General features: G+C 37.7%; 2 protein-coding genes across 2 annotated transcripts; both read right to left on the bottom strand.

Annotated features, from left to right (window-relative positions):
* Nucleotides 1–7,406: 7,406 nt before the first annotated feature.
* On the bottom strand, nt 7,407–11,593 carry LOC122616922 (putative nuclease HARBI1). The gene is made up of 4 exons (XM_043792512.1): nt 11,465–11,593; nt 11,179–11,367; nt 7,961–8,344; nt 7,407–7,904 (listed from the first exon to the last, which is right to left on the bottom strand). The coding sequence occupies exons 1-4, from the start codon at nt 11,591–11,593 to the stop codon at nt 7,407–7,409; spliced, it is 1,200 nt and encodes a 399-aa protein (XP_043648447.1).
* An 11,809-nt stretch (nt 11,594–23,402) lies between these two features.
* On the bottom strand, nt 23,403–25,417 carry LOC122615616. Its single transcript, XM_043790626.1, has 2 exons — nt 25,013–25,417; nt 23,403–24,138 (listed from the first exon to the last, which is right to left on the bottom strand). Exons 1-2 carry the CDS (start codon nt 25,222–25,224, stop codon nt 23,403–23,405), a joined length of 948 nt encoding a protein of 315 aa, XP_043646561.1. The 5' UTR covers nt 25,225–25,417.
* Nucleotides 25,418–26,426: the final 1,009 nt, after the last annotated feature.

Below are 26,426 nucleotides of genomic sequence, written 5' to 3'. Positions count from 1 at the left end.
GCAACCTATCTTAAAAAATAAAAAACATAATTTAAATTGCATTAAATGCAAGCTCGCTAAGCAAGCATTTAAAACGTTCAACGTGGGACGAAGTCCACCGGGTCTGTCTAGTATGTTATATAGATGAAACCGTTTTCTCTGGTTTTCTCGTATCTCAAATGTATACGTACGTATAGATATATGTAGGTACAGCCGTGGACGTATAAATAGCACACATCAGAACAGTAACTTTAGATCGATTATTTCAGAAATATTTTGCTTTCGATTCCAAAAATTTTGATGTGAATCGATTATTGCTCTCTTCTACGTGACGTACAATCCAAAAATTTACCGTTATTAATTATTTCTTCTGCTTTATGCTTAATTTTCGTTCGCGAGCGATTATTTAGCGTGGTCCCATAAATAGCACACTTTAATATACTTACAGTAAATTCCGTGTAAAAAGTGGTTTTCGTAGGTTTTTTGCGTGATTTTAAAAATTTCGTCAACAAATTAATGTAATTTATTACAAAAGTTAAGAAAATGGGTTGAGGAAAGCATTGTTCAGTTGAAGAAAGGAGGATGATATTCAACCTAACTGAATCTGGCAATACACCTGCTGAAATTGCCGAAATAATGAAATGTTCGAGGAAAATGGTATATAATGCACTGAAGGTAATAAAGGAAAACACAGTATAATTGACCAATTAAAAAAAAGCAAACCAAAGTCACGAAAAACTAATCCGCGTACAGATATGCTCATAGTACGGAAGAGCAAGGCGGATCCTTTCAAGTCCTCCCTTGAAATTATGGAGGAATTAAAAAAAGAATGTGGCACAAATGTATCTAGGAAATTAGTGGCAAGAAGACTAATTGAAGCTTCTCTCTTTGGACGCATCAGCAGAAAAAAATCGCTCCAAATTGATCTGAATATATATGAAGTCTACTCTGATAGTCAACGAAAATACTTATTTCGCTTTGAAAATTTAATAATTTCAGATTGAAAACAAGAGAAAACGCTATAGTCGAGTTCCCCGACTATCTGATACCCGTTACTCAGCTAGTGAAAGTGCGAAGGAGACTCTTCATCACTGACAGTTTTTGACGGTTTTTGGGCGCTAGAGTGGGCGTGGCAAAAAGTTTTTTGGCAAATTGATAAAAAGAATAATAAAAAAATGAAAAAATATTAAAACATTTTTCAAAAGTGTGGTCGTGGCAGTTTTGGCCGGTTTGTGGGCGTTAGGGTAAGCGTGGCAACAAGTTTTTCTGCAGATCGATAGAAATTTACAATACTAATAAGAAAATGAAAAAAATATCAAAACATTTTTCAAAAGTGTAGGAGTGGCAGTTTTGGGCGGTTTGTGGGCGCTAGAGTGGGCGTGGCAACATGAATCGACAAACTTGCGCTGCGTCTATGTCTCTGGAGACTGTATGCTTACTCTCAACTTTCTAGCTTCTATAGTTCCTGAGATCTCGACGTTCATACGGACGGACAGACAGACATGGCCAGATCGACTCGGCTATTGATCCTGATCAAGAATATATATACTTTATATGGTCGGAAAAGCTTCCTTCTGCCTGTTACATACTTTTCAACGAATCTAGTATACCCTTTTACTCTACGAGTAACGGGTATAATTAACTACTTACCGTTTAAATAACTTGTTACCTTAAACATATTAATAACTTATTATTATTGAATATTAATGTTTCATTAGTAATTATTAATTAATTTATGAAATTACTTTCTTATAAAAAGTAAATTAAAAAAAAAAAGTAATAATTGAATTTTTGTTGAGGTTTTTATATGAGGCTTAAATATTTGTTCATAAAACATGTACGATTTTTTGTACAACTGTCTCTGTTTAAAAAAAAGTTATTTATGAGGTCTTCATAAGGCCACTTTATACACAAATTTTTTGAGGTCATCTTGATGAATAGGAGAATTTTTATAAAATATTTCTGATGTAAATAAAGTTTTGCCTTTTTTATTAAAAAACAAGAGAGAACGCTATAGTCGAGTTCCCCGACTATCTGATACCCGATACTCAGCTAGTGGAAGTACAAAGGAGAAATTTACACTGACAGTTTTTGGTGGTTTGTGGGCGTTAGAGTTGGCGTGGCAAAACGATTTTTGGCAAATAGAGAGAAATTTACAAGACTAACGAAAATGTGAAAAAATATCAAAACATTTTTTAGAAGTGTGGGCGTTGGAGTTTTGGGCGGTTTGCGAACGTTTGAGTGGACGTGGCAACAGGAATCGACAAACTTGCGCTGCGTCTATGTCTCTGGAGTCTGCATGCTAAATCTTAACTATCTAGCTTTATAGTTCCTGAGATCTCGACGTTCATACGGACGGACAGACAGACGGACGGACATGGCCAGATCGACGAATCTAGTATACCATTTTACTCTACGAGTAACAGATATAAATATCAAATATATCGATTTTATGTGATATTTTAAAAATTATCATCATTTTGTTTTGATAAAAAAAATATCATCGATACGATATTTTTTTAAATTAACCCGACATCCTTTATTTAGAGCTTTATTGACCGAACTGGATGTGCTTAGGGTCATCGATGAAGACATACTTCATTAATTAGATAAACAGTGGATGAAAGCTGAACGTTGTACAATAAGTGAACAATAGAGTACCTAAGCGATTCATTTCTGAACTTTGCGACGAGCGATATAACGGCGCGTCAAATTCTTGGAAATTTCGACGCGATATATGAAAGAAAAAGTCTGGCGTCGCAGTTGGCAATTCGTAAACGTTTGCTTTCTCTAAAACTATCAAGTGAGATGTCCCTATTGTCCCATTTTACTATTTTTGATGATTTTATATATGAGTTGTTGGCCGCAGGTGCGAAAATAGAAGAGATGGATAAAGTTCCTCTTTTGTTGATTGCATTGCCTTCGGCTTTCGATAGCGTCATCACTTTTGGACAAATTTAGCAGTATAAACGGCAACTTCGGGACTATTTCGATTAAATTGCTTGTTTTGGTTACAAGTTTTAATTGCCGCTGCAACTGTGTGACTAAGCGTCTGAGTTTCCAAACATACCCGCATTAGCTCAAATCTAGTTGGATTAACGTGACTCTTCGTTCATTTAGTCATTCTCGCTACTGATCCCTGATCTAATTCGTAAACCTCTCGGATGACATCAAAGTCAACTCGTCCGTCAGGGGTTTCAAAATTAGCTTTTAGAAAATTATTTCTTATAGACTTAAAAAATGCGGAATGTCATAAAACACAATATTTTTTATTATTTATATAAGCGTTTTTAAGCAAATCTCCTTTTATATTTGTTTCGGGCACGAAATAGTTCAATATAAATTTCCATTTCTTTAAAATACCCCGAATAACGAATACGCAAATGTGGCTTCCCATTTTATTAGAGCGATCAATTGAAAGCTCTAGTCCATCTATTATTTCAACTGATACATTATACGTTATGTTTTTTTTTATTGCTACTTTATCACAAGTTAATATGCATTCTTTGTCCGATTCATTCATTCCCTTCATGGTTTCTCTAAGGGCTGAGTACAAACATTCGTTGTCTACCGGCTGTAATTTTTTAATGCTGTTCCACTTTTGTAACGATGATGGACTGGGAAAATTTAATTTCAGTGAGTCCCTTAAAAACATATATGTTGAAGTGGACCTATAATATATGCTCTGAGCAACCAATTTTTCGGAATCATTCAATCTTGTATTTGTGCCCTTTTTTTCTTTAAGAAGCATTTTCGAAAATATTTTTTCATTTCATTAAAATTGTTGGATCCTTTTCAGGAAACCTAAACAATTTAAGGGTGGGGAAATCGCGCCTAGATTTTTGGCAGTGTGGTAAACTGCACTCGGCCATAGCCAGGCAATTCCAATGGGCCAATAAAATATTTTTATATTAAAAATAATACATTTCACTTCTATCCTTTTTAAAAAAGCAGCAGCACGTAGTATTAGCGCGTAAAATTACGAAATTAAGTTTAATTAAGTTAACTGAAATTTTCTCTTATTTATCACTACCAATCGCAATTTATAATTCGCACATATATTTCCGTACTTTAACAATGCAACCAAACAACTTTAATTGATTGTAAACACAATTTTAAAGCGAAATTTAAAAAAAATCGAGGAGCTCTACGTATAGTCAGCTTTAAGCAAACGTATTAAGAGAAAAAGAAAACGTATTAAAAGGAAAAACAAAAAAATTGGCGCGATTTTCTTCCCACCCATAATTGCGCGCTTTTTTAAAAACATCAAAACAAAATAAAAAAAAATAATTTATCTGAATCTTATTTTCATTTTAAATATTGAAAATTGGTAATTTTTATACTAGTAATTTGACTAAATAACTATAATAAATAATAAAAACATATACAAAGTAAATTTTAAAAACTACTGTAATTTAAAACAAAGAATTTAAAAAAAAAAAAGAAATTACATAATTCATAAGGTAAAATATTATTTATAAAATAAATAAAAATATGGAAACTGTTTATTGCAAAATTGATTTCTTGAAGCACGAAGTGCGGACATAAGCACCGAAGAATCATTGTCTTCTTAAATTTTTCACATGTCGCACGCTGAATACTCTAATGACAATTATTCTAATATAAAGTCATCTTTTAAAATTATTATGCATTTTTTTGTACATAGATTGTGCTATTATTATTTCTGTATAAAATTTGAATAATTGTTATGTTAAGGCAATGCAAGACTAGAGTTTTTAAGTGGTGTCAATTTATAAAAAATAATATAGATTTAAAGTCTAAGAACTTCTAAGATGAAGGGCATATTTTGTCATTTTTACAATGCATGTGCATACGTGTGCACCAATGCAGTGGTCAGCTGTCGCTGTATGCGTACAAGAGAGCTGGTGGCTCTAGAGCTCTCCGCTCTCTGGCTTTTGAATAAAATTTCGAGAGAGCCTGGAGCCACTTGAAAAGCCACCACGAAAAAATCGTGTGCAAAAAAATCGTATGGCGTTACGCATCTTGTTATTCTAATGTCTTTGGCAATACTCTACTCTTGCCTTCTGTTCTTACAATGCAAATGCAAAATTCTTCTTTGCTCACAATTCGTAGCACCATTATAGAAAAATTGTGTGCCGCGATTTTTTTTTCTTAGGAAATAAGTATATGTGAACACAAAAGCTTGTGCGCATTTGTCAATCAGCGTGTTATTTGGATCGAGTAAATTGGTGTCAATTGACTGTATTCTAAAGAAAATAAATTAATTACACAAAAATAATATGTAAGTAACCAATTAATCGCATGTAACACTATAAAAAATGCGGTTTTTTTCTAAGAATGCCTATATTTTCGGATGAGAAAAAGTGGAATTTGGATGGCCCAGATGGGTGTCATAAGTATTGGCGTGATTTACGACATCCCCGAGAGACACGACACAAAAGGAACTTTGGCGGCGGATCACTGATGGTTTGGGCTGCTTTTGGATATGCAGGAAAGTCTCGCATTTGTTTTATTCCAACCAAAACAAACTCCGAGATATATACCCAGTTGCTGGAAGAAGAATTAATAGACTTTGCAACGGAGCTTTACGCCGATAACTGGACTTTTCAGCAGGACAACGCTCCAATCCATACATCACGTGCTCCAAAACCATTTTTTTCTTCAAAATCTATACCACTTCTGGAGTGGCCAGCGATTAGTCCGGACTTAAACCCTATTGAGGACCTCTGGGGAATTCTTTCAGCAAGAATTTATAAGAATGGACGGCAGTTTGACAATATCAGACAATTAAAAGACGTTTTGGTTGCAGAGTGGGAGCTAATAAGCAATGAAACTCTCCAAAATTTAGCAGACTCTATGCCAAATCGCATTCATAAGCTTCTTATGGCTAAGGGAAAGCATATAAATTACTAAAATAAAAAACAATAATTGAATACAGAAACAATTAATAAGATTAAGAGAACCAAATGAAAAATACACATATACTTATTTCCTAAAGACTTGTTAAATTCAATAAAATATATTTATAAGTTTCCATTAAACTATGTCTTATTATTATATATTCTGTTAGCGGTTCAAAAGGTCTATAAATTAAAAAAAAGCTTGACTGGATTCACTTTGTTGAAAGTATACTTTTTTGGAAAAAAATGCATCCACATATACTTATTTCCCTGAGGTATAATATACAGGCATGCTCCGGTAATCGTAATTTTTTTTCGAATTCGATTTGAGCCAAATCGTACGAATTCGTTTTTATCTGCTCTGGTTTTCTGCTTGGCCTTTTCGATTTGGTAAAGGGTCGATAAGTACGTCACCAAAAGCTATCGCGAAGGTTGCCATACTGTTCGTGGAACGAAACAGGCAGGTAAAAGTACTTATAAAATATGAAAGAATTCATTAATTAATTAAAAGGAGGGCCAAAAGTTGTTGTAATGCTACTTAATTTAAGTAAGTAGTTGCGAACATTGGAATTAAAACTGTGAAAAGGGTGGCCGCTCTATTTTCTTGTAAACAGCTTAAACAGCTGTTTACCGGTGAATGCATATTTGAAAATGTAAGTACAAAAGTAATAAGTCCTTATTTTCAATTAAACACAGAGCTATTGTTTTTAGGGGCAAGCACAAATCATCATTTCAGGACGAGGTCATGCAGGGGTTCATGAAGGAAAACCAAGATTTGGCCAGGGGATTTACAAAGGGCGACAAGGTGGCTTCAGATGCGAAGTGGGCCGAACTTTGCAGCACCTTGAATATAATTTGGCCCTCCAATAAAAGATGTTTCAGGGTGGAAAAAGGTAGGATTATTCAACAAATATAAGAAAAGTGGAATATTATAGTAATATATTCCAGATTTGGTGTGATTGGAAGGGATGCATCCGCAAGAAACTTGCCAAAAATAAGGCGGAGATCAGGGCTACTGGTGGTCGTCCTTATTCACAGCTGCCAATAAGTGAAGTGGAGGAGGAAGTGGCCAGGCTATGCGGCTTGTACGAGATGGTGGACGGAGTTGGCGGTTCGGTATATGGAGCTCCATCCTCCGTGGATCATGTGCTGAACATAGAGAGCGATGACGAAATGGAAAAACTTGCTGAAGAACCATTATCTCAATGTCGACGAAGTGCCGACCGCCAAGCGTCGTCGCAACAATCCTGCCGCTTCTTTCGACCAAAGCCTGTAAAGCCTGTGCGGGACTCAGCTTGATGTTATGACACAGCTCAATTCTTCCATGGCAGAGCACTTCAAAAAAATGGAGGAACTGCAAAAGGAGGCACTTTCAGTCCAGAAGGAAGCGGTTGCTATCCAAAAGGAGGATAATGCAAACAAGAAGGAACTTCTTAATAAATTCAATAGCATATTAAGCAAATTAGAACAATAAATCAAACTATTAATAAAAAACAGTAGGTGTGATGAAACAAATTTTATTTTTATAAACTTATTGTTTAATCTTCAGACTAAGAGCGACTGAACAATTTCATCGCGTTCAGGTTGTCCGTCATCATCTCCTTCTACATCATTGTTGTCAAAAGTATCTTGCGCGTCGTCAAATGGAAATTCCTCGGTAATGATCAAGTTTCGCCTTCTACATATATTGTGCAAAGCACAGCATACATTTACAACCATGCAACAAAACAATGGCTCATATTTTAAGCAGCGTTGCAGGCAACGAAAACGACTCTTAAGCACTCCAATAGTCCGTTCGACAATGTTTCTGGCTCGAGCATGCCTTAAGTTAAATGTATGCTGATACGTTCCAATCTCCGCGCTCCTGTAGGGAGTTAAAACGAAGCTCTCTAGCGCGTATCCGAAGTTCGCCAAAACAAAGTGCCCGTTTATGATGGTGGATAAGAATTCTCTCGCGCTTGAGTGGTTCCATATGAAAGAATCATTGCATGACCCAGGGTGAGTGGCATCAATGGCGATGATCTCCATATTGTCGTTGCAAACCTTAGGAAATAAAAAGGTTTTTATGTATCTATGACAGATGTAGACGTAGTACTTACCACCATGCAGTTCAAACTGTAATAACCCTTTCTATTAAAGAAAACAGAGGAATTGTTTACAGGCTTCTGAATTCTAATATAAGTTCCATCCAAACAGGCAACTATTCTTGGCAGTTGATATCTTGTAAAGAAGTTTACGGAAGATTTCTGCATTTGTTGCCTAGACATTTGGAGGGATATAGCATCCCGACAGAGAAGCCTGTCTAGCAGCGGAATAAATACTTTAAGAATCTTTCCAAATGTGCTGCGTCCAATGTTTATATGATGGTCCTGGGCCACTGATAGCTGATAGCAGCCAGTAGCCAGGTACCGCAACACAGCAGCCGATTGAATTGAGTGTGACAATTTAGTCACTTGCAAAAGTGGCCTTACTACCTCCAAAACCTTTTAAAAGTACGCTTGTTAATCCTATATCAATTAACAAAGCTGAAAAATAAAAGGTTACTCGCGGAATGTTCAATGAAATATATTAAAAACACATGTATTGCATCTTAGAGCCTAGACTTTCTCAAGCCCAGCAATTTCTGCCTTCTCCAGGCTCCTGTCTTCAAAACAAGCAATGGCAAATACAAAAGGCATTTTTTCGCGTAGTTTAGTTGTGATTAAAGAAAAAAGTAAGCTGTTTGAGCAGTAAGAAATGATGATAAACGAAACATTCCGATAGCAAAACGATAGCAAAAATTTTATGAAAACCAGAGCACGTAAAAACGAAATCGTAAGATTTGGCCCCAAATCGAATTCGAAAAAAACTTACGATTACCGGAGCATGCCTGATTATTTTATGATTGGCTGTAAATTATTTTATAGAAAAATTATAGCACAGTGTGCAAAAGCTCTGCATTCCGAGCTTTTCCAATTATCTGTTCGAACTTTTGGTTGCGACCAAAGTTAGGAAGCATAACACTCCATTTTCTATTTCCAGTGTACTACATTTTTTCACAATAACAAAAGTATAACAGAAAAATAGCCGGTAGCGTAAGCTATACACGGGATTTTTAATGTTTACGGCTTACTAAAAATCTATCTGTGAAGACACGTCCACGGACAGACGGACATGGCCATGATCATGATCAAGAATATATACATATGTATACTTTATATGGTCGGAAACGCTTCCCTTTTACTCTACGAGTAACGGGTATAAAAAGAGCGTGACCGAGGCTGCCGTCATTTCTTTTCCTTTACCTGGCTCTGCTCTTGCATTACTGTGTGATGCGTTCGACACTGCAATAGGAGCTGTACTAGAGCAGTATACAAATGATTGTTGGCAGATTCCCCTGATAAAAATTATAGAACTTATGACAGACAATAACTAGCCATTTACGAAGCTATTAAGTAGTTTAGACACTTCCTTGAAGCGAAATTATGTCATTAAAATGGATCACAAGCCTCTTATTTAAGCATCGACCAATCATTACTGCTCCAAAGAATGAGTTTTAGCCAAAATTCCTGATTGTACTGTGGCGTATCTAGTAAACGATTAGGACCTTGCATTCCGCTGAATTTACGTCAACAGCAAATTCGCCAAAAATTTGTTTGGCCCAATATGAACAAGGATATTACCACCTAGTGCAGAAACTGTGTTCCTTGCCAACGTTAAAAAATCAGGAAACACAACCACTTGTTTTCTGAGAAGATAGCTTTTCCAAATTTTAGATTCGATCATGTATGTACATCTGGATATAGTGGTCATGCTAGCTTATCAAAATTTGCGCTATTGTTTAACAATTGATCGTTTCTCTCATTGGCCAGAAGCTCTACTACTACCAGCTGCACTTCTAGGACTATGTACATATGTACATGTATGTTTCAAGGAAGACCTAAACTCGTCGGCCGCAAACATTTTATATGGAGTTCCATTACGCCTTCCCAACTAATTCTTAAATGGCTTGGACACAAGCTTACCAACATTTAAGATACATGCGAATGATGAGACCTCCTTCGACCAGCAACCACATTAAGTAAAAGCCATTCCGATTAAAGGGGTTTAAAATGTTGATTAAAAAAGGCCCCCTTTTAAAAAAAAATATTTTGTATTTTGACGTTTATTATAGCAGTGGTTTATTACATTTAGATGTAGAGATTTGAACGTTGTATTGTAATATTTTCAAACTAATGAAGAAATTTAAGAATTGAAATAATTCTTAGCTAAAAACACGGAAAGATGGATAAAGATATAAAGTTCTAGATTTAAAATAAATTAGATAAATAATTTAAACTTATTTATTAATTTTGATAAAATCAATTTTGCAATTGTTTACCGCAATTTTAATAAAAATATTTTTATGAATTAACATTTGAGTCGTCATTGTTTTTGTTGGATACGGTTTACTGTATTCAAATGGGAAAAATATTAATATTAATATTCTTTTTAAAAAATTTTCCATGTCGCCATGGTGTTTTGTGTGTTAAAATTTTCAGTTTTTCGCTTTTTATGTTAAGAACTATATTATTAAAAGGTTTATAGAATTGTATTGCGACTTTTCTTTATTTAATTTTTCCAAAAAAGACAGAGGAAAAACTGTGTGGTCAAAAAAATCAACTGTTTCATAATATCAGTTGAGACGAAAGTTAAAATTTGATAAATAATTTCGGGTTTTCATACAAAATGATTAAAACTTTCCGCTCATATCCAAATTGGCTAAAACACGAATTAAACTTGCCGTTTTAAACTTTACTTTGCATCGCCCATAGCCAATCTTTTGCACTACGAAAATACCAGTAACTTAATTTTTAAGTAATATACTGCTTAGCTCTACCATAAAAGGTTGTATTATTTTTGTACTTTTCTTGTATCATCTCTTCAGCATTTTCATTTAGTCCTGCTTCCATCGTATATATCTTTTTTGGCTTTCAAAACCATTGTATCCGAGTCCAGGATTTTCTCCTTGACCAAGGAGGGTATTTTGTGTTTTTTGTTAATTAGGTTCCTCGTACCGAAGTCTAATGTTAAATAACTCCAGGTTGGTAAAATAAAAGTTTACAAATTTGTATTACACCACGGATTAGAAGAATTTTCTTTTTGCACTCCAATATAAGCACGACTATTAACTTTACACTTTCCTTGGCTGAGTACCAGATAATATTTATGAAAAAAAATTGCAGCACACGACTAAAGCATTTAGGTTTTGTATTTTAAATTATTTAAATTGTTTTCCAAGTGAGTTTTAAATGACTGTGAAGGATGTCTGTCGTTGCCCACTGACGCCGACTGTTACCGGATGTGTTTGAGGACGATGGGTTTGATGAATTGTATCCCCAGTTCGCTCCTCCGCCGCAGAAACCGATCTGCCATATAATCCGCGAAGAGGCGAGACCGCGGCACTGCCACAGTGGCCGCCTGATCCGGGTGCAGGTGCCGTTGTGACGTCGGTCCAATGTGCTCCTGTGCCCAGACCGTGCCACTCCTGTCAGCGGTTATTGGCTAGCGTCGGCCAACGACCAAAGGCCATGTCCATGGTCACGCGGCACATCCTCACCGGACACCGCCACTCAACATTTTACCATCGATGACGATGGCCCTGCAGCTGCTGCTGCACCAGACTGCCACTTCCAAACCGCGGCTCCATCTTTGGGAGCGGTAGAGAGGCTGCAGGATGCGGGGCCCAAATCGCAGATCCTGTGCTGTTTCATGCTCTGTTTTAGTTGGCAGAACTCAACAGATCAGAAAAAGATCTTGAAAATACAATTTCGCGAGATTCCGTAACAGTCAAGGATAACCGATTGGGAGAAGAACAATGCAGCCAAACAGGAGCATTCCTTGATGTCAAAGGGAAAAGCAAACCTAATATATAAGAATCCCGTGGGAAGGTCCGACATTCGGATCCAGAAGAAAAAGTCCAAACGCCCCAAATAAAGACCCGAGCACGTTTGCAGTGCACAGCCATTGTCCGTGCTGCAGCAATCCAAATAAAATTATTTAAATTCAGATTATTTGGAAAAACTCTATATGAAATACGTAAGAATAAGACGAAAATAAATGAACAGGTATATTAATAACAAACATTTTATCTTCGCAGGGCTGAATAGGTGGTGCACTGTGGTACGGGATCCATCGCACGATGGAGTGCTTATGGTGACGACCATGGACTGCTCGCAAAAGGGCCATGCAGGCGGGTTTGCGGGAAAACATAATCATGGATTTCCGGCGGAGGGTCTTTGCTAGACCCAAAGACGTTACTGCACAAAGGACGTTTCCATCTTCGCCGTGGAATTGTTCTCATGCTTCGCTTTAAGTTCGCAAAAGAAATCAGCTTATATAGCAGAAAATCCAAGGCGTTGGGAGCTGCCCAAAGAGATGTTTTGCCATTTTCTTTAACGATCTCCTGATGGCGGACACAGTTCGAACAAGGACACTAGAAGAATGTTATTATAATGTCTGGTTCGAAGGGTATGTTATTAAAGAAGTGCCGACAATGAGCCAAACAAGTCGGGGTCCTGTTGGACCCGTATTCAAGAGCACATTGCTCTAAATTACCACGGCATGGACATGGACAGTGTAAAGGCGAAAAAACGTGAAGGTTAACGTTGCTAGACGTTGGCGGTTTATTTAAAGTTCGATATTTTATATGTAATTTATTAAGCTTCATTGACTACAAGTATTAATAGTGTACTGGTATTGGGCACGCGGATTGTAAATATTCATGGCTTGGTTTTTCGAATGCCGTGCTATTGATTCTGGTTTTCAATTTATTTATTGGTAACTAGCTATATTTTTTCTTTCAGTACTTGGCTTCAACGAAAGAAAATATAAATACAGAAGTGGTGTGCTTTGAAATCCTAAGTGGGTGACACCAGTGATACCCGTCACTCGTAGAGTGAAAGGGTATACTATATTCGTTGAAAAGTATGTAAAAGGAAGAAGAAAGCGTTTCCGACCATACAAAGTATAAATATATGCATGTATATTCTTGATCAGGATTAATAGTCCGTCCGATTTCTATCGATTTGCAAAAAAACTTTTTGCCACGCCCACTCTAACACCCCAAACCGCCCAAATCTGCCACGTCCACACTTTTGAAAAATGTTTCTAAATTTTTTAGTTAGTCTTGTAAATTTCCCAATATTTGTTAAAAATTTTTGCCATGTCCCTTCTCCGTCCGTATGAACGTCGATTTCCCAGGAACTATTAAAATTATAAAGTTGAGATTAACTATACAAATCCAAGAGAAATAGGCACAATAATGTCAAAATACTACACAAAAAATAAATATATTTTTTTTTATTTTGTTATTGTTTTTTATTTTAATTCCTATTGATATGCCAGAAAAGGGTCATAAACGTAATTATCCTACGGCAGCTATATGATGTTTGTCAAATTAAAACCGAATTTATATATTGCCAAAAAACTGGTGAAAACCAAATGAAACCCTTTTTTTTATGATTAAAGACTACGAGGCTATGACTTTATTTCGATGCAAACTTCGGACTAAAATCAATATACTCTGTGCAAGGGTATACAAATATTAAAAGGTATTAAAAGGTTTGCCGAATTGGTTCCTTTTTATTTAAATGTACATAAATGGAACAACATTATCTCTGCCTTAGATTGGGTTCTCAATTGCATAAATATTTATCGGATTTATATATATGTATGTAAGATGAGATTTACTCAACTTTGGTTTTATTTATAGGTATTTAAATATCAGTATTATTATTAACGATGAATGTTACAAGTTTAGTTTAAGTTTTCTGCTTTGGTTTTTTCTGCTTTCTTCACTCGTTCTCTGACGTCCGTATCTGCTGACTTCTACTCCCCGAATCCTTTTCTCTCGCTCTGCTCCTGCTTTGCTGTCGCTTCTCCTGCTTCTTCGCTGTCGCTATTCTCTTCTGTCGCTCTGCTGTTTCTACTGCTCTCTTCTGTCGCTCTGCTGCTGCTCTGCTGTCGCTTCTCCTGCTTCTGTCGCTCTGCTGTTGCTACTGCTCTCTTCTTAAATCTACTCGAGTACTGCTTTTGTTGAGAAGTCCCAATACCCCGTCTTACATTCGGGCATTCCTGACTATTCATCTGTCCCAGATGACCAATCATCCTCATTGTCCTGGACATACCTTCACAACTTCATGTAATCACAACTTGTGGAAGTCTTACATGGGCCTTCAAAATCTGCTGCCTTTCGAACTTCGTATCTGCCGTTCCTCTTGACAGTTGAAACTTCGTACGGTCCCATATATTCTCCAGCCAACTTCTTTCCCGCAACAAATTGTGTCCGGCGTATAGCGACTAGGTCTCCTACTTTATATGCGACTTCTGGTTTCCGCTTAAGGTCAAAATTCCTTTTATAAGATTCCTGTGCGCGTTGAATCTCGATCTTTGCATCCTTTCTCAGTTGCTGTCGTTGCTCGTCAAAATTCAAATACATCTCCTCCTCCAAAAGCTGTAGAATACGATCCATTGGCTTATTGTTCATCTGCACTCCGAATAGCAGCTCAAATGGTGACTTCTTGGTTGATGCATGTACGTGTGAATTGACCGCTCTCTGCACGTCTGGCACTGCCTTAAACCACTTGGCTGGTTCATCCGCCGACATCTTTGAAATAATCGACAAAATTGTACGATTCACCCTTTCAACTTGTCCATTTCCACGTGGAACCCCTGTTGTACTCCAAACGTGCTCGATTCCGTTTTCCTTCATATGTTCTGCAAACAAGTTGGCTGTGAAAGCGGAGCCTCTGTCCGAAACCATCCTCACGGGGTTGCCAAAAACTTCTGACCAAATCTTCAACTTCTTCAGTGTCTCCTCACAGCTTGTAGTTTTCGTTGGGAACAGCCATATAAACTTTGTAAATGAATCCACCATCGCAAATATGTACTTGTACTGTTTTCCCGTAGCATCCATGGGGCCCAAATGATCAACGTGCAGCGTGTGAAGGGGTTGATCACCTTTATCAATACAGCTTAGGAATCCTTCCTTCTTGCCAAGTTTCTTGTTGAAAATGATGCATCTCACACAGTTGTTCACTACCTGCTGAGCCTTCTGTTCTAAGTGAGGAATCCAATACAATTGTTGAACAGCATGAACAGTTTTCTGTAGTGCAAAATGACCTGCACTATGGGCTTCAACAATTACTTCTTTCTCCATCGATTTCGGGATCACAAGGAGGTCATTGCCGTTCACCTCCTTGAAGACAAGTCCAGCTTTCATCTTGTAGCCCTCATATGGACGACTCTCCAGAATTTCCATAATTGCCTTAAGCATCTCATCTTTTCCTTGTGCGACTTTGATTCGAGCTGTGATCTCAGAGGCCACGAGCATCACACGATCGGGATAGCGACTAAGGCAGTCCACATGCTTCAACCGTTCCCCAGGGCGATGTTCCACTGCAAACTCGAAATCCTGCAGGTAAACAATCCACTGCGTGACTGCCCTCGGCACATCCGCTTTCTGTAGGGTTTGTTTAAAAGCAGAGCAATCCGTAACCAGCTTAAACGGCGATCCCAGCAGATAATGTCTAAATTTCTTCACCGCTAGATAAACGGCCTTTGCTTCTAGGATATAACTGTGCTGGCGGGACTCAGCTTCTGACGTCTTCTTACTCCAGTATTGTATTGGATGGAGTCTGCCATCGAACCACTGCATTAAAACCGCTGCAAATCCATCTTTTGATGCATCCGTGTGTAATTCAGTTTTGGCCGCTCTGATATACAACTTTAAAACGGGTTCCTTTGTCAACGCATCCTTCAAACTATGGAATGCATTCATCTGCGGATGGGCCATTTGAAAGCAAACATCTTTTCGCAGCAGGTCAGTTAACGGGCGTGCAATCTGCGAATAATTCAATACAAATTTTCTGAAAAATCCAGTCAGCCCTAAAAATGCTTGGACTGCTCTGACGTTTTTGGGCACCGGAAATTTGCTGACCGCAGCTGTCTTTTCCTGTCCAGGCCATATGTTTCCGTCCTCAATGTTGTGGCCCAAAAAATAAATCTTCTTTTGCAAGAAGTGACATTTTTGCCACTTTATCTTCAGGCCAAACGCTCCAGCTCTGTTAAACACGAATTTAATCTTTTCCAAACATTGCTCTGCAGTCTCGGCGTGGATAATTATATCATCCATGTACAAGTCGAGTACATCTCTGCTCATCAGCTCTTGGAACACGTGATTAACGTAACGAATAAAAACAGCTGGCGAGTTCCGAAATCCAAACGGGGTTCTATTGAATTCGTACAATCCGGATTTGGTGATGAAGGCTGTGAATTTTTTGCTATCCTCCTCAATGGCCACGTGGAAGAAACCATTCTCCAAGTCCATTACAGTAAAAAGGCGTGCTTTTTGCAGCTTTTGCAGAACGTCGTCGATTATAGGAACGGGAAAACAGTCTCTCAAAACCATCGAGTTCAGCTTTCGAAAATCGACGCAAATACGCCGTGTGCCATCTTTTTTGCTCACCAGTACAAGACGGCTAGCAAAGTTAGATGTAGATGGGCGAATGATTCCAGCATCTAACCATTCGTTGATCTGCTTTTCCACGTCATTCTCTTCGGCAATCGCAAATCTACTTGGGGATTGACGAAATGGGATGATTTCACCATCCGGAACGATTCTTAGCCTCACTGGAACTTCGGCTACCGAATCCACCGCCTTGTAGTTATTGATCAGCAGCGACACCTCTTTAGCGAACTGCGGAGGAACATCTATTTCATCATCTGAATTTATTATGTTGTAAATACTCATCTGATTTGGTTCCTCACAAGCTTTCTCCCCCAGCGGGGAAGAAAACTTGTATCCGTCGGCCGACAGCGAAAAGTCAAACTTCGATACAAAATCAAAACCGAGCAGCGCATCATACTCGATGTCTTCATCCTCCACTACGACGAACTTGTGTCTAGTCATCTCCTTGTCCACCGCAACCTCCGCCAAAAAGTAGCCAACTGTGCACGTAATCTTCCTTCCCAGCCCACGAAGCTTCGACGCACACCTCTCCAGGGTAACATTTGGTATCTTGTTAAAGATATACTTGCGCAGTATAGATACATCGGCTCCCGTATCTACCAGACACTCCACTGCCACATTGTTGATAGTGACATTTTTCATGCGACTTGAGCTGCGTACGACTTGGACGCCAGCAGCTGACCCAGGGCAATCTCTTGACATGTGACCCTCTTTGTTGCAACTGAAGCATTTTACAGCAGACTTGCAGTCCTTACGATGATGATCTAATGATCCGCAGTTAAAGCAGTGACTCTTCCTGTCGTGCTGTCCCTCGTGCTGCTTTTTCTGGCTCGACGTCCACTTTCACTCGTTAGGATTAAATGGCTTCTCGACCACACGGTCGAACACCTCATACTGCTCCTGTAGTTCTTTGTAAGACTTGCAACTGTAGAGAGAGTATCTGAAATCACTTCTCATGTTCAAGCCGTCAACAACATAGCGGATAACTGAACGTGCATCAATGTTGCCAAGTGAAGCGATCTTTTTCATCTGTAGTAGGTATTCGTGAAAAGATTCCTGCTTGCGTTTCTTGCGGTCGCGGAGCTGCTCGTGTACATCCGCGCTGCACACATATTGTCGACTGAACTCTGTCTCCATCAGCATACGCATCTCTGAGTATTGGTGTACATACGTAGAGTCCAAAAACAACTTCGCTGTGTTCGTCATTTTGGCGCGAGCCTGAACATACATCTGCTTAATGTTCAGATCGTAGGCTGCCGCATTCATCTCAAAATTTTCAAACCAATTTTTAACCGGCATGGACTCTCCGTCAAACTCTGGAATGATCTTCGCAAAGCTTTCTGCCGTAATCGAGCAACCGTTGTTTCGCTCCTCCGCTCCAATCTTAATAGCAAGAAGCTGCACTAAATCTTTCAGCGTTCTTGTATTTTCATCAATCGAGCTGCTTTCGATTAAACCAGCTGCGCCACGTTGCTCTCCACTTGTCCCGACATGAATCTGCATGTTGTTTCTTGCATTCCCACATTGCTCTCCGCTTGTTGCGACAAGATTCTGCATGTTGCTTCTTGCGTTCCCACATTGCTCTCCGCTTGTTGCGACAAGTTCTTGCACGATTTTCATTTCTTTCGTATTTTCATTTCCACTTATTTCGCAATCGCTTTCCAACGGCGTACTCATTTTAATCTTTTTGTCTGCTGCAGCCACTGACCTTGTGTAATATGGCTGTTTTCCTTTTGAAATTGGAATCCGCGACGGCTCTTGCTTAGTTTCCTTCTCACTCACACGCATTCCCCGTTGCTAACCGGCGTCTGTCAAACTCTTCTTTTGAGACTTTTCGGGACGGCGTCACTTGCAATTTTCAGGTTAGGACGAGCCCCCAAATGTAAGATGAGATTTACTCAACTTTGGTTTTATTTATAGGTATTTAAATATCAGTATTATTATTAACGATGAATGTTACAAGTTTAGTTTAAGTTTTCTGCTTTGGTTTTTTCTGCTTTCTTCACTCGTTCTCTGACGTCCGTATCTGCTGACTTCTACTCCCCGAATCCTTTTCTCTCGCTCTGCTCCTGCTCTGCTGTCGCTTCTCCTGCTTCTTCGCTGTCGCTATTCTCTTCTGTCGCTCTGCTGTTTCTACTGCTCTCTTCTGTCGCTCTGCTGCTGCTCTGCTGTCGCTTCTCCTGCTTCTGTCGCTCTGCTGTTGCTACTGCTCTCTTCTTAAATCTACTCGAGTACTGCTTTTGTTAAGAAGTCCCAATACCCCGTCTTACATGTATATATAAATAATGGCGCTTTTAATGCATTTCTTAGCTAAGCTTTCAAAAATGAGTTCCGATCGTTTTCTAAAATATAGGGTTGTTGATAATATCAAAATATCAATATATCGATATTTTTCCTGAAAATAATATATTTATATCGTGATATTTTTTTTTAACAAATATCGATATTGCGATATTTTTTGCTTTGATATTTATACCCGTTACTCGTAGAGTAAAAGGGTATACTAGATTCGTTGAAAAGTATGTAACAGGCAGAAGGAAGCGTTTCCGACCATATAAAGTATATATGTATGTATATTCTTGATCAGGATCAATAGCCGAGTCGATCTGGCCATGTCCGTCTGTCCGTCCGTCTGTCTGTCCGTCCGTATGAACGTCGAGATCTCAGGAACTACAAAAGGTAGAAAGTTGAGACTAAGCATACAGACTCCAAAGACATAGACGCAGCGCAAGTTTGTCGATTCATGTTGCCACGCCCACTCTAACGCCCACAAACCGCCCAAAACTGTCACGCCCACATTTTTTAAAAATGTGTTGATATTTTTTCTGTTATTAATTAGTCTTGAAAATTTCTATTGATTTGCCAAAAAACTTTTTGCCACGCCCACTCTAACGCCCACAAACCGCCAACAACTGTCAGTGCTGAAATTTCTCCTTCGCACTTCCACTAGCTGAGTAACGGGTATCAGATAGTCGGGGAACTCGACTATAGCGTTCTCTCTTGTTTTATTTAATAATAACAATATCTATGCCTCCGTATGCTACGGACAAACAAAATTTTTGGGGAACATGGAGTTTTATAAATTGTTAAAAGTTTTAAAACTCAAGACGATTCGTAGGTCCCCAAAATGATTTTGGTTTGAACGACCCCGTTGTAACTCAACGGCCTCCACGTGGTGTTCCCTGGGTACCGATTTAAAAATTTTAATCGGAAGCTAATTCGAGCGGCGAAAAATTACGTACATATATGAAGGCATATTTATTGTTTTTTAAATTTAGCTGCTGAGTAACGGGTATCTAATAGTCGGGGAACTCGACTATAGCGTTCTCTCTTGTTTTAAATGCCTGAAAGGGGGGCCCTTAACATCAGTCTTGGAGTCTTCAGTTTTTATATAATATAATGCTCTTGAATATGTTACAGTGATTTTACATTTATTGGAATGGAGATAAACCGAGCGATTTAGTTAAGTTTTATTGTTTTTTTGACATAACGTGACAGCGTTGATCTTAGTTACAAAGAAGAAGTTTCAGAAACAAAAAATAGATTCAATAGTGTACCAAAATTTCAGTATATGGTTGTTGCCAAATTGACATACATAATATTTTTATATTTTTATAGTATTGTCAAAATACTCAGACGATTCGTAGTCCAAATGATTTTTTGAACGACTTGTAATTCACACGTGTTGTACATAATTATCGGAAGCTAATTCGAGCGGCGAAAAATTACGTACATATATGAAGGCATATTTATTGTTTTTTAAATTTAGCTGCTGAGTAACGGGTATCTAATAGTCGGGGAACTCGACTATAGCGTTCTCTCTTGTTTTAAATGCCTGAAAGGGGGGCCCTTAACATCACCGTCTTGGAAGTCCTTCAGTTTTTTATATGAAATATAACTGCTCTTGAAATATGTTACAGTGATTTTACATTTATTGGAAATGGAGGAGTAAAACGCGAGGCGATTTAGTTAAAGTTTAATAATTGTTTTATTTGACATAAGCGTGACAGCGTTGTGAGTCGTTCGGAAGTTAACACAAGAAGAAAGAAGTTCTCAGAAAAACAAAAAGAATAGATTCATATCAGTGTTACCAAATTTCAGTATATGGTTGTTGCCAAATTGACATACATAATATTTTTAGTATTTCAATACTCCTTCTCAACAACATATTTAGAAACAATTCATTTCAGTTGTACATTTTAAATGCTTGTTTTTCTGTAGGTTTTTTGTTAAAATATCTGATAACATGTCATTTGTACAAATATATTTTACATCAATTTCCTTTTTGGAATAAAGTTCCCTAACATAGTGGTACTTTAGGTCGATATGCTTACTTCTATTATGTAATACTGGATTCTTAGCTAAACATAAAGCACTCTGATTATCGAAAAAAATTAAAATTGAGTGATCTATCAAAAAACCCATTTCCTTCAGAAACTTTTTTATAAATACTGTTTCTCTTGCTGCAATGGACAATGCAACATATTCGGCCTCCGTGCTGGATAATGCCACCAGACTTTGCTTCTTGGACTCCCAGGATATTGGACCAGCTGCGTTTATGAAGACATATCCACTGTAGGATTTACTATCCGATGTGTCATTTGCCCAATCTGCGTCGACGTAGCCGTGAATCGGTTTACCTGTTGATTGATAATGAAGCTTTAAGTTTGAGGTGCCCTTCAAATACCTTAGTATACGCTTGGCAGCGACTTCATGCTCCTTATGTGGGTTCACATTTCTTTGAGCCAATTTTGCAACTGAATGCATTATATCTGGCCTGGTTGTAATTGCCAAATACATTAGTGATCCTATAAGTGATTGGTAGTCCTTTTCGTTAACAGGCTTGCAGTTAGGATCAGTACACTTAACTTGGAAATTTGCCTCCAAAGGCGTTGCTACCGATTTGCAGTCTAACATACCCCAGGTGTGTAGCATACTCTCGATATATGTCTTGTGACCTATGGATATGGATCCAGTTTCACCTTCTCGCTCAACTTCGATGCCCAAGAAATGATTAAGCTGACCGCTATCTACTACTTTAAACTCATTGCCAATTGACTCTTTTATACCAATCAAATCATTTTTACATGAGCTTGCAATAAGAAGATCGTCGACATACACTGCAATTATATTAATATTGTCCTTCTCATTGCGTGTGTACACACACGGCTCGCTGGCGCAGGGAACAAAGTGCAGTTTTTGCAAGACTTTATTGAGCTTGGCGTTCCACTCTCTACCGCTCTGTTTTAGCCCGTAAAGTGACTTCTTTAGTCTCAAAACTTTTCCATGATGCTTATCATCAAATCCATCGGGTTGCTTCATATAGACTTCTTCGCTCAATTCGCTATTTAAGTAAACTGTCGATACATCCATCTGATGTAGAAATAAGTTATGCTCAACAGCCAGAGATATAATAAGTCTTACCGACGAATATCTGACAACTGGTGAAAACGTTTCAAAAAAGTCGATACCATATTGTTGTGCACATCCTTTAGCCACCAACCTCGATTTAAATCGCATCACATTGCCATCCTTATCTCCAAAAACCCACTTACTACCGATGGCTTTTTTACCTTCTGGTAAGTCCTGTAGCTCCCATGTCTGATTAGCTTCGAGGGCGCCAATCTCCTTCTGAATTGATGCTACCCACTCTTGACTCATTTCAGACTGTGTCGCTTCAGCAAACGTAACAGGTACCTTGACATCTTGAACCTTCATCATGTTCAAGAAGTTGTATTGTTTTTGTGGGCGCCCGGGTTTTCCAGTTTTTATCTTCTTAGGACGACCAGGACCACGAATTTCCCGTTCTTCGCTATTATCGCTCTTTGCACTCTCGTAAACATCAGAACTATCAGCTTCACTAACCTCGCTGTCAATTTGCTCTTCCTCGAGCACCTCTGCACCTTCTTTGTTGTTGTCCACTGCCAAAATCTGCGAACAATCAACTCCAATTTCGTCAATAAGTGCCGTCTCGTTCTCGCTGTTTCCATTCTTCGGATACCCTATAGTTTCCTCTAGAAAAACGACGTCTCTACTTTCGATTACCTGGTTCGATACAATGCGCATTAATCTGTAGGCCTTCGCTGTTGTTGAATACCCTATCATCATGCATTCAATGCCTTTTGGCTTGAATTTACCTGCATGTTTCTTATTTAATGCAATCGCTTTGCATCCAAAGATTTTTAAATGCGATATCGAAGGCTTTTTACCTGACCACAGTTCGAATGGTGTTTGACTCTTCAACGACCTTGTATGCGATCTGTTGCGTAGATATGCTGCAGTCCTAACTGCTTCTCCCCACAGGAACTCATTCACTCCTGAATGTATAAGCATGCTCCTTGCCATTTCCACTAGTGTCCGGTTAGCGCGCTCAGCAACCCCGTTTTGCTGCGGAGTGTACGGTACTGTCAATTGCCACTTAATACCGTTTTCAGATAGGAACTTCTGAAACTCGTGGCTTATATATTCGCGACCGTTATCGCTGCGAATTGCTTCAAGTTTTTCACCGGTCTGTTTTTCTGCAAACGCGACAAAGTCTTTAAACGTGGGAAGCAATTCATCACGGGTTTTCAAAAAATATACGAACATATAACGCGAGTAGTCATCAATAAATGTTACGAAATATCTTGCTCCACCGGCAGATACTTTGTTCATTGGCCCGCAAATGTCCGAATGCACTAGCCCTAGCACTTTGTCCCCACGATTTTCTGCCATTTTTGGGAATGGTTTCACACAGATTTTACCTTTAGCACAGGTTTCACATGTAATTCGGTCTATGTCCACAACATTTTTGATCGACTTTAAGCCATTGACCATAACGATAATGCCACTTCCACAACTCATCATTTGCACACAAGTACATGCAACGATTGTTCGGAGTATCAACAACAAAAAGATTTCCAGCTTTTCTTGCCTGTAACACTACTTCATTTTGACCGTTCTTTATATACGCACTATGCTTGTGAAAAATCACTTTATACCCTTTGTCAACGGCTTTCGCTACCGATATGAAATTACTTTGCAAATTTTTTACGTAAAGCACATTTTTCAAATTAACGGAACCATTTTTCTCCTGCAAGTAATATTTTCTCTTTATGCTCTTTAATGTCCGCGAACCACGACCTTTCACAACACATGTGAGCAGTTGCTCCACTGTCCAAGCACCACATCGTTTTCGTTAAAACGTCATTTTTATTTACACTTGCAAGCATAGTAAACGACTTCTCTTTTGCAGATGTTTCTATTTCGTCATTTTTGTCTTTCACTTTGCACTGCGCAATAAAGTGACCCTCGCGACCACATCGAAAGCATTTTTTATTCTTTTTTGCATAACTGTTCTTTTGCGCCGATCTATTTTTCTTGTCTCCCTTTCCACTGGGACACGACACAAATGCTTGCTGCACACAAAGTTCCGTTTCGTCCGAACTCACTCTTTGTCTCTCTCCCTCTTCTATAATTTTCACTTTTAAATCAGAGAGAGTCGGAAACTGTTCACGCGTTTCGATCGCTACCACGAAATTTTCGAATTTCTTACCGAGTCCCGACAGCATCAAAATAGTAAGAATATCTTCAGAAATGTCCATATCAATTTCTTTCAGTTTTTCGACGATATCCACAAAATCGTTTATGTAATTTTGCACGCACGCACTTTCCGACAAACTCAACCGGAGTAATTTCCTGAACAAGGTAATTTTTCTGGCGGGTCCACGAGGCTTGTACACAGCTGCAAGCTTGTCCCAAGCTTCTTTAGAACTAGCACAGTTTTTAATCAAATTAATTTCTGAAGCCTTCACGCTAGGGTTGTTGATAATATATCAAAATATCAATATATCGATATTTTTTCCTGAAAATGATATATTTATATCGTGATAATTTTTTTGAACAAATATCGATATTGCGATATTTTTTGTTGATATTTTTTTGATATTTTCTCTTCGTTCACTCTGATTTCCAAAGCGATACCGAGTAAAAGTGCACGTGTTAAAATGAACATAAAATCCAATTACACTGATAAAAAAAAACGGGACTGCAAAGGGCAAACTCTGCGACCGAATTATTAATACAACTGGAAACTCTTCAAAGTTGTCTTTGCACCTTAAGAAGCCGAATGACAGACACATAACACAACGAGTCTTCCTAAAATCACTTTATTCTAAGTACTGGTAGCATTATAATATGAAATTTATATAAACATAACGTATTAATATCTGCATTATAAATAGAATATCCATGCATTTAAATAAAAACAAGAGAGAACGGCGTTAAGGTGGTAACTATGTCTCTGGAGCCTGTATGCTTAATCTCAACTTTCTAGCTTTTGTAGTTCCTGAGATCTCGACGTTCATACGGACGGACAGACGGACTTGGCCATATCGACTCGGCTATTGATCCTGATTAAGAATATATATACTATATGGTCGGAAGCACTTTCTGCTCCCTGTTACATACTTTTCAACGAATCTACTCTACGAGTAACGGGTATAAAAATAAAGTTAATAAAACACTTTAATTTTATTTATTGTGGGAAAAAAAATTTTATTAAAATAAAAATATATCAAAAATATCAAATATGTCGATATTTTTTTGTAATATTTTAAATATTATCATCATTTTGTTTTGATAAAAAAAATATCATCAATACGATATATCACGACATCCCTACTTCACGCACAGCAATATTGTTGCTAATGCTTTTTCGTCTAGTTCGTCGAATTGGGCTCCTTGCTCAACTGTATCACTTTCTTGCTTCACGCGTCTTCCGCACACTAACGACCACATACCTGAGTGCACCAATACACTCTTCATTTGCACCGACCATACTGCGTAATTTTCGCCGTCCAATTTGTCGATCGCACAGAGCCCTTGTCCGCTCATGTTTATAAAAAATGTTCAAGCTAATTAACACAATAATTATTTTCCTCTTGATCACACACAATTATTAAAGTCTTTACTACTCCTGGGCCCATAACCTATTGGAAATGGAGGAGTAAAACGCGAGGCGATTTAGTTAAAGTTTAATAATTGTTTTATTTGACATAAGCGTGACAGCGTTGTGAGTCGTTCGGAAGTTAACACAAAAAGAAAGAAGTTCTCAGAAAAACAAAAAGAATAGATTCATACCAGTGTTACCAAATTTCAGTATATGGTTTTTGCCAAATTAACATACATAATATTTTTAGTATTTCAATAACATTTATTAAGTACCAGGGCCAAACCACTTATGTTACTCCTTTTCATTTCGGCCATAGCCATGCAATTCCAATAGGCCAATAAAATATTTTTATATTAAAAATAATACATTTTAATTTTAACCTTTTTCAAAAAGCAGCAGTAGCAGCAGCACGTAGTATTAGCGCGTAAAATTACGAAATTAAGTTTAATTCAGTTAACTGAAATTTTCTCTTATTTATCACTACCAATTCGAATTTATAACTCGCACATATATTACCGTACTTTAGCAATGCAACCAAACAACTTTAATTGATTGTAAACACAATTTTATAGCGAAATTTAAAAAAAAATCGAGGAGCTTTACGTATAGTCAGCTTTAAGCAAACGTATTAAGAGAAAAAGAAAACGTATTAAAAGGAAAAACAAAAAAATTGGCGCGCTTTTCTTCCCACCCATAATTGCGCTCTTTTTTAAAAACATCAAAACAAAATAAAAAAAAATAATTTATCTGAATCTTATTTGCATTTTAAATATTGAAAATTGGTAATTTTTATACTAGTAATTTGACTAAATAACTATAATAAACAATAAAATCATATACAAAGTAAATTTTTAAAACTACTGTAATTTAAAACAAAGAATTTTCAAAAAAAAAGAAATTACATTTAAAAAATAAATATTTCATACAAATAATTCATAAATTAAAATATTATTTATAAAATAAATAAAAATATGGAAACTGTTTATTGCAAAATTGATTTCTTGATGCACGAAGTGCGCACATAAGCACCAAAGAATCATGGTTTTCTTATATCTTTCACACGTCGCACGCTGAATACCCTAATAACAATTATTCTAATATAAAGTCATATTTGAAAATTATTATGCATTATTATGTACATAGA

The sequence above is a fragment of the Drosophila teissieri genome, chromosome 3L (genome assembly GCF_016746235.2).
Source record: "Drosophila teissieri strain GT53w chromosome 3L, Prin_Dtei_1.1, whole genome shotgun sequence".
NCBI lineage: Eukaryota > Metazoa > Arthropoda > Insecta > Diptera > Drosophilidae > Drosophila > Drosophila teissieri.
The sequence above is the reverse complement of the archived record's forward strand: the minus strand, read 5'-3'. Positions and strand labels throughout refer to the sequence as shown.

Bases quoted from the DNA above. Each gene is read 5' to 3' on its own strand.
- LOC122616922 (XM_043792512.1), bottom strand. From the start codon at position 11,593: ATGAAACAGCACAGGATCTGCGATTTGGGCCCCGCATCCTGCAGCCTC. The intron at 11,368-11,464 runs GTAAAATGTTGA...AACCGCTGACAG, and splicing joins CAGGGCCATCGTCATCGATG to GAGTGGCACGGTCTGGGCAC. The intron at 7,905-7,960 runs GTAAGTACTACG...TTATTTCCTAAG, and splicing joins ACAGTTTGAACTGCATGGTG to GTTTGCAACGACAATATGGA.
- LOC122615616 (XM_043790626.1), bottom strand. From the start codon at position 25,224: ATGAGCGGACAAGGGCTCTGTGCGATCGACAAATTGGACGGCGAAAAT. The intron at 24,139-25,012 runs GTAGGGATGTCG...CCCTAGCGTGAA, and splicing joins ACAATATTGCTGTGCGTGAA to GGCTTCAGAAATTAATTTGA.